Here is a 9,395-nt window from a genome sequence, read left to right on the forward strand (position 1 = left end):
ACGAGACTGCGCAGCAAGGGCTACATTTCATTGGTCACAGTCGAGCCTTGGACGGAAGTAACTCTCTGACAAAATAAAAGTAGTGATACTGGATCATGGATCTATAGAGAATAGAGACTATAGCTAAAGCTTTATCCAGTATCTCTGTAACGAGTAACAAGCTCAGTATAGCCCAATGTAGCGGAGTAAGAGTACTGTTTTTTCTTCATAAATCTACTCCAGTAAAAGTAAAAAGTATAGTGATTTCTACTCCTAGAAGTATTTTATTTTGAAAAACCTACTCAAGTAAATGTAACGGAGTAAGTGTAATTCGTTACTACCCACCTATGGACGCATGGCTGTCGATTTTTTTCGTGGTCAAGAACCCTTTTTATTTCTCCTTTTTTATCGATGCAGGCAAAACACACTCTCTCTGAAAAACAACATCCGCACTTCAGGGATCCGGACATGCTTGATTGTTCCGCTTAATGGTTTCGCTGACTGTTTTGTTTTGCACTTAATGCGCCTTATGTATGAAAATAGACCCATTTATTGATATTGCGCCTTATAATGCGGTGTGCCTTATGGTCCGAAAAATACGGTAAATCAGTCTGGACTCATTATCTTTCATCTCTACGGGCTCATATTTAATGCAGTACATTGAAGAACAACCACCATCCTGTCTGAGAATGATCATGACTCATAATAAAAACAGAGCCGAGCTGAGAGTCATTTGTGCGTGGATGACTGTAAAGGAAAACAAATGAGCCACAGAATAGAACAATTTGTTATCTTCCCACAATCCCAGACACATCTCTCTCTGTTCTCTCCATACAGAGTGTGGAGGTCACCTGAAAGCCGAAGTCAAAACCAAGGACCTGTTCTCCCATGCCCAGTTTGGAGACAACAACTATCCTGGAGCCTCAGACTGTGAGTGGGTGATCTCTGCTGAGAAGGGCTACGGCGTGGAGCTCATCTTCCAGACCTTTGAGATAGAAGAAGAGGCCGACTGGGGCGACTATGACTACATGGAGCTCTTCGATGGAGACGACACCAAATCTCCAAGGCTGGGGCGTTATTGTGGCTCAGGGGTAAGAAAATGTCTTTTCTCTGTTGACTTCAGCCTGTTTATTTTCAGTTTTTGCAGCAAAACAACAGGAGAATTGAGACTGTTGTTTTTAGAACAAGCTCTGCTGTTGAATAACCTTCAGCAGTAGTTGGTAATTTGAACCACCCTGGAGCTTTTGCTTCCACTCTATATTTTAATTGCTTTGTTAACCCTTGTGCGGTCCTTCACATTTTTGTACACACCGTTTGTCCTTGGAATGATTTTCATCTTGTCCCAGAATATGAGTATTAATGAATATGAGGAAAAGTTGGCACAAGTCATGCAGTACAGGAACATGCACACGCACGCATACTCATGCACGCACGCACACACACACACCCACACACACAGACACAAAGACATAAATTTAATGTAATGTCGAGGAGGCGGTTGTTGGCCGACACCAGCCGTCACTCCCTTGGTGCCGATAGCCTATTAAAGTCTCTGGCATTGGGTTGTAAATTCAAATTAATCATCCAATGTTGAGGCTGCAGCTGCAGTCAGGAAGTGTGAGCAGCAGAAAATAGAAACAGCAGTTTCTGTGGATCAGGGAACAGTTTGATTTCATTTATACACTTCAGTAATACAATCTGGCCTTTTAGTCATGCCTGTTCCTGTGAATCATTCGCTGGAGGGTATATAACACCCTGGAGCCCCTGAAGAGCCACTCTTCAATCAAGTTTCCTTTTATAAAATGAATCGAAAATAAACTGGCACAATTCATTCCAAACAGCAACAGCGCCCTCCAGCGTCCAACTTAGGTCACTGCTCTTTTCCACAAATCTCCGTCCCTATTGATCTGCGACTCCATGCGCCCCATCTCATCGATATTGTCAAAACCCAAGTGAAGCAAACTAATTCGGGGCTTGCCATCATTCCGGGTGGATTAACCAAAGAATTCCAACCGCTAAATATTGGTGTTAACAGGGCGTTCGAAGTTAAATTGCGAGCTGCGTGGGAGCACTGGATGACAGATGGCATTCAGCACACACATTCAGCAAGACAGGAAGGCAACGGCGGGCGAGTTACGCTACTATCTGTTAATCGATCATTGATGCCAGGGCTAAGGCATCAGTCTCAAATGTCCGAACTTTCACAAAGGCCGGAATCATCACTGAACAGCTAATTAACCCTTGTGCGGACCTTCACATTTTTGTACACACCGTTTGTACTTGCAATGATTTTCATCTTGTCCCGGAATATGAGTATTATTGAATATGAGGAAAAGTTGGCACAAGTCATGCAGTACAGGAAAATGCACACGCACGCATACTCATGCACGCACACACACACACACACATACAAAGACAGGAAGGACTTTACAAGGGTCAACAGCAACGAGACTGACTCGGATAATGACAAGAGGGATCCGCGCATGCTTGATTGTTCCGCTTAATGGTTTCACGATTGGGGCACTGTGGTCAAAAAGGTTTCAATTTTTTGTATATACTATTCAGACTTTCTGTATATACAGTGCCTATCATAAGTATTCACCCCCTTGGATGTTTTACCCTTTTAGTGCTTTCATAAATCAATCATGGTCAATAAAATTAGGTTTTTTTAACACAAGAATTTATTGGAAAAAACTATTTAATGTCAAAGTGAAAACAGATTTCTACAAAGTAATGTCAATGAAATAAAAATATATAAAGAAATATAATTGTTTGCATAATTAATCACCCCCTTTTTAAGTAAATGGTCTAATTCAATAGAGGTCCATCAAATTCTTGCCAATAGTCTCACAATTAGTGAAATGAAGATCACCTGAGTGTTGTGGGTGTGCTTCAAGTGATTGAGGTATAAAACACCTGTGTCCGAATGGTCCAGACTGGTGGATCAGTATTCTTGGCGGCAATTACACCATGAAGACAGAAGAACACTCCATGCAACTCAGGGAAAGGGTGATTGAGAAGTACAATTCAGGGGATTGATACAAAAAAAATTTCAAAGGCATTGAACATCCCCCGGAGTTCAGTGAAATCCATTATCAAGAAATGGAAGGAATATGGCACTTGTGTGAATCTGCCTAGATCAGGCCGCCCTCGTAAACTAAGTGACCGTGCAAGTAGGAGACTAGTGAGAGAACCAACCAAGACCCCTACGACTACTCTGAAGGAGTTACAAGCTTCAGCTGCTGAGATGGGAGAGACTGTGCATATAGCAACTGCTTAAGAATCTCTTAACCCTTGTAAAGTCCTTAGTGGGTCACCTAGACCCAATATGTCTTTGTGTCTGTGTGTGTGTGTATGTGTGTGCGTGCATGAGTATGCGTGCGTGTGCATGTTCCTGCACTGCATGACTTGTGCCAACTTTTCCTCATATTCATTAATACTCATATTCTGGGACAAGATGAAAATCATTGCAAGTACAAACAGTGTGTACAAAAATGTGAAGGACCGCACAAGGGTTAAATGAATGTGTTTGTGGTTTCTCTCCTGACAGCCTCCAGAGGAGATCTACTCGGCCGGAGACTCCATTGTGATCAAGTTCCGCTCCGACGACACCATCAACAAAAAGGGATTCCACGTCCGCTACACCAGCACCAAGTTCCAGGACACACTGCACTCACGCAAGTGACCAGCGGGGGCTGGAATGGGCCGTGCAGGGCAGAGGGGCAAACGGAGGGGCCCCCAGGGGAGGCGCCAGCCTGATGCTCGGAAACGTTCTGCCACCAAGTTGAATCAGACACGACAGAACAGCTGCAAGACCACCAACCGCACCTCAGCTCCTAGGGGCTCTAGCTCCCCCCACAGACTGTGAGGAGTAAAGCCATTCTGCAATACACCTAGTTTCTACCTTTTTATGGTTAGGATTGGGGTGGGGAGGGCGAATGTTTACTTCAGGTGGACGGTAGGGGAGAAGTTTATTGACCCAGTCCCCTCCATATTATTTTATTTTTCTTTTGTTTTTTTTTAAATAAAACATGCCTCTGATTATGAGGCACAAAAAGGAAAACAGTGGATTCTCAGGACCTGCAGAGGAAGGCAGGCATCAACTGGACAGATCCCTGCTTTTGTCAGGCCAGTCCACCAGATCCAGGAGGGGTTCAAGGACTCCTGTCCATATGAGGATTCAGAAGGACTTGACTTCAGATTTTTAATACTGTATGTCAGTCAATTGCATGTAGTTACAAAGGAGCACAGGAGAAATTGTACAGTGACGACACCAGCATTTGTAAATGGCAATGTAACTGGCAATATAAAGGTATAAAGGTCTTATTAAAGGTCTGATAAATGAAATGTGGTCCATGTCTTCTGGTTGGTAATTGCTCGCCTGCCGACTGGCTTTTACTGTACCTCCATGTATAAAGTAATGTGTATAATCTTTTCAAAAAGAGAACGTGTGCTTTTCTCAGCTCGAACCAGTTAGCACTTTACAATGAATTTGTTCCAAAGTACTGAGCTTAATGATTTTTTTTTTTGTGAAATGCATTGCCAGTTTACATATTTTTAAAATGCATTTTATCTTTTTTTCTCTCTCTCACTCTCTATCTCTCTCTTATTCCTTTTTTAATTGCTCCATTTAGTTCCTCAGGCATACTTGAACATTGTGTGTGCCCTGTAACATGGGGTAATAAATACATGACTTAATGTTTCAGTGTTGATTTACATTTCTGATGTAAACTAATTTCTCTTCAGAGGAAAAAAAACAATGCCTTTTCAATGAAGTATTTCTCAAGAACAAATGAGCCTGAGTATTTATTGTTGTTTATTGTTATAGCAATGACATGTATAATGTATAGGTGGAACGGTACTGTTGAAATTAGCCCTATAATTACCTTCTAATGTATAGCCATTGGTTTATGTTGAATATACTATGTTGCTCACTCATCCTTTTTCTCCATTTATTTCTTACATGACTCCTTGAGTACATTGTGGGCTTTGTGACATTGCAGCAGGTTTAACCCTTGTAAAGTCCCCGGGTCACCTAGACCCTTCCTATTTTTGTACACACCGTTTGTTGAATATGAGGAAAAGTTGGCACAAGTCATGCAGTACAGGAACATGCATACACACGCACGCACGCACATGCGCACACACACACAAAGACATATTAGACCTTACAAGGGTTAACAGCAAGTATTGGCCACATAGCGTGAACCGGCACGGGAGGAAGGCGAGGGATAGTGTCGCTACAGGAAGGCCTGCTCATCCTTCAGCGTACCTCTTCTGACTCTTCTGAATGTTGATGTCATGCTGACTCCGAGGAGAGTGAGTGTTAGATTAGATGATCAGAATGATGAGGGAAGTGAAGGCAAGACTGTGTGCTTAATTACAAAATCTGGTAAATGTGTCAACCGTGACCTATCATGAAATATTAAAGAAACATGTTGAATGCTTAATGCTGCCCTCATCAGATCAAATCATGCTCTTATTACGACAGTCAGCCTCTTATCATCGATCAATCCAATCTTTAGAAAGTACTATAAAGGCAACATTATAGGCTGTTAACACTCTATTAACCTTCAAGATGTAGTAAAAACTGATGGATCTGGTGGAGGCAAATGTGCTCATATATACTACATCATGAGGTCAAAATGCTATCAGGAATCAGGGAAAATCTAAGTACAATGTGTCCATTCGGACCCTTCACATGAATTTATTTTGTGATATTCATGTTCATCTCTTAGTTCATGATATTTTCTGACTTTAAAATGTAAAGGAGGGAAACAATAGAGGTGTGCAGCTCCACAGAGGGTAAGAGCTCTCAGCGTTTCCACATTTCCTGAAAAAGTAGTAAAAAGAAGCAGGAAGAAAGACTGTATGTCAGTGAGGAGTAGAATCTAGAAGTACAATAGACAGCAGTTTTAGTAGTGGATAAAGGTGTAAAGTGTCTTGAATTATCTATTCTTCAAGCTGATTCTAGTGATATGTACTTAACCTTACACTGTTATATCAGCACTGGTGAGTAGTAAATGATGCAAACCAAGTGTTTGGAAGAATAATGTTAAATTGTGGTAGCACTGACAATTCTCTGTAACCAGAGCAACCACTGTTTAAATTTAAAAGTGAACTATACCTTTGTCTAGATCCTAGCCTGTTGGGCTAAATAACAGACCAGTAGTATTTTTTTATCTGCCAAAACACTCAGTCAAAAATATCTAAATACTGACTAAATACTCCAAAAAAACAACTCCTACCCATAAGCGAAAGCACTGGTTTACGTTTCATTACCATTATCGAGCTTCAGTCGCTCCTTTAGGGGGGCAACACTGATGAGTTGCAACACCAGTGGTCGTCTTGTGACAATTCCCGATCCCCGAGGTAAGAAGTCCCTTCCAACCAGGCTCTCCAACACTGAGCTCTTTCCACTGCTCTGTGATATCACACAATAATTATAATGTTAATAATAATAATAATAATGTGAAAGTGGCGCTTTGGCCAAGAGGCAATGATCGAATCCCGGTTAGGGCGGTTGATACCTTCCAGTGGACTCACCACCCGCAGGAAGGTTCAGGGGGTTGATGCGGTGCAGTCTGATTTGGGCGGCGGTCATGGAGACTGGTAACGGATACGCGGATGAAAATGGATGAAAAATTTGTTATAGAAGATTTTTTTTCACAACATTAAAAGACAAAAGTGAGAGGCACACAAATTGACACATTTTATCAACATAATGTGTCATGGAATAAAAGCAGAACAGAACTTAAGTAAAAAGCAAATATATACAATCACATTTGATAGAGTCCATGGAGAAAAGTTAAAAGTAATCAACCTTAGAAGTAGGTAATAAAACCTAAAAATTATACATAGAGGCAGAGAGCCCATGAGAACAGGATGATATGCTTGCATTTCTCAGCTTCAGTCTACGGTCTGGCAGCCAGGTTTTAACAGTCTGTATTCAAACAAGTTCACTCAGGTTACAAGACCAGTGCAATAGTCCAGTCAGGATGAAGTAAATGCATGGTATGTGTCCAGCGCTGCTAACATAGTTGGTGTCAGTAATCAGTGCAGCACAGAAACATGTACTTTACTTAAGGATATGTTCAACAATCAACAGCTCAGGATCATATAAGAAATGGTTACAGATAATTACTATTGGACAACATATCTGTAGTTGTTTTTCTTGGCTGACCTGAGATCCCACCACAACAATCTGAGGCAGCTGTATGATCTCTGCGCCCACTCTGAGGAAGACTTCCTGCAGCCGGTTAATGGTGGGGCTCAATGTGTCCATCCTTCAGATAAACCGTGCAGACTCACTGCAAAACAGAACAGAACAAACATAATTAAGCAGGGAGGAACTACAGCAAACAAAGTTTGGCTGTGTTGAATAACAGTGAGACTTCACTGATAAAATATTAATGAGGAAAATGCAGGAGCATTCTTAATTTTATTACATCTGGCCAATGGTAAGACTAGTGATTAGGAACATATCAACAATAAAATGCTCAAATATATAAACACAACCACATCTATTAATATAAAACCCATATCACTGACATAATATATTATAAGCCCTGCATATCCTTTATCATGTTTCAAATCATATTTTAAAATTATGCAAAAAAGATCATCAATGACTAAAAAAGGATCAATGTGAAGGAATGACTGTGGGGAAAAGGAAAAGCAAAATTCTATTACAAAATTAAAAACAAATCTCTTTAATTTTTGGGAAGATAACGACGTTTACTGTTTAATTAATTTTTTTCTCAGATTACATGCATTTTAAGGGCTAAAAATTAGATTGTTGCAAAACAAAACACTTGGAGCACATACTGTATATCATATCATGAGCCAAATGCTTATTTTCAAATTACATATGTACTATATATCTATAATAATATAGCTATGCAATAGTCCCATCTTATATTGACTCGATACTGAGACAGCTAAGACATACACTATATTACCAAAAGTATTCGCTCACCCATTCAAATGATCAGAATCAGGTGTCCTAATCCCTTGGCCTGGCCACAGGTGTATAAAATCAAGCGCATAATGCAAAGAGGTCTCCGACTTTCTGCACAGTCAATTGCTACAGAGCAACAAACGTCATGTGACCTTCAGATTAGCCCAAGTACAGTACGCAAAGAGCTTCATGGAATGGGTTTCCATGGCCGAGCAGCTGCAGCCAAGCCACACATCACCAAGTGCAATGCAAAGCGTCGGATGCAATGGTGTAAAGCACACCACCACTGGCTTCTAGAGCAGTGGAGACGCGTTCTCTGGAGTGATGAATCACGCTTTTCCATCTGGGAATCTGATGGACGAGTCTGGGTTTGGAGGTTGCCAGGAGAACGGTACATTTCAGACTGCATTGTGCCGACTGTGAAATTTGGTGGAGGAGGAATTATGGTGTGGGGTTGTTTTTCAGGAGCTGGGCTTAGTTCCCTTAGTTCCAGTGAAAGGAACTTTGAATGCTTCAGGATACCAAAACATTTTGGACAATTCCATGCTCCCAACCTTGTGGGAACAGTTTGGAGCGGGCCCCTTCCTCTTCCAACATGACTGTGCACCAGTGCACAAAGCAAGGTCCATAAAGACATGGATGACAGAGTCTGGTGTGGATGAACTTGACTGGCCTGCACAGAGTCCTGACCTGAACCCGATAGAACACCTTTGGGATGAATTAGAGCGGAGACTGAGAGCCAGGCCTTCTCGACCAACATCAGTGTGTGACCTCACCAATGCGCTTTTGGAAGAATGGTCAAAAATTCCTATAAACACTCTCCTCAACCTTGTGGACAGTCTTCCCAGAAGAGTTGAAGCTGTAATAGCTGCAAAAGGTGGACCGACATCATATTGAACTCTGGGTTAGGAATGGGATGGCACTTCAGTTCATAGTATGAGTCAAGGCAGGTGAGCGAATACTTTTGGTAATATAGTGTATATAGGAAAGGGGAAATAGTCTCAAAAGCCTTATAGGGATGTCACTGAATATACCCCTAATTTTTATATAACAAAGAAGAAGAAGGACACCCTAGGCCGGAGGTCAATGATCGACTTTGTAGTTGTGTCATCTGGCATCCGGCCGTATGTATTGGGGTGGCTGTTGACCTCAACTGAGGGATCACACTCCTCAGCCTCCCGGGAAAAGTCTATTCCAGGGTACTGGAGAGGAGAATCCGGCCGATAGTCGAACCTCGGATTCAAGAGGAACAATGCAGTTTTCGTCCTGGTCAAGGTACACTGGACCAGCTCTATACCCTCCACAGGGTGCTTGAGGGTTCATGGGAGTTTGCCCAACCGGTCCACATGTGTTTTGTGGATTTGGAAAAGGCTTTCGACCGTGTCCCTCGTTGTATTCTGTGGGGGGTGCTCCGAGAGTATGGGGTCGGGGGCCCTCTTCTAAGGGCTGTCCGGTC

At 41.9% G+C, this 9,395-nt stretch overlaps 2 protein-coding genes across 4 annotated transcripts in view; one reads left to right on the top strand and one right to left on the bottom strand.

Annotated features, from left to right (window-relative positions):
- Window positions 1-5,054, top strand: part of LOC103397185 (bone morphogenetic protein 1-like) — a 53,484-nt gene extending 48,430 nt beyond the window's left edge. Inside the window, exons 19-20 of the mRNA XM_017042717.2 lie at window positions 817-1,070; window positions 3,530-5,054. Of these exons, the coding sequence (XP_016898206.1) occupies window positions 817-1,070; window positions 3,530-3,664 (389 nt within the window). The 3' untranslated portion in view covers window positions 3,665-5,054. The remainder of the gene's footprint in view (window positions 1-816; window positions 1,071-3,529) is intronic.
- The window catches only part of LOC103397188 (glutamine--fructose-6-phosphate aminotransferase [isomerizing] 1-like), a 561,006-nt gene that overhangs the window by 377,273 nt on the left and 174,338 nt on the right, over window positions 1-9,395 (bottom strand). The gene's annotated exons all lie outside the window — the stretch shown is intronic.

Source organism: Cynoglossus semilaevis, chromosome W, assembly GCF_000523025.1.
Source record: "Cynoglossus semilaevis isolate Cse_v1.0 chromosome W, Cse_v1.0, whole genome shotgun sequence".
Lineage (NCBI taxonomy): Eukaryota > Metazoa > Chordata > Actinopteri > Pleuronectiformes > Cynoglossidae > Cynoglossus > Cynoglossus semilaevis.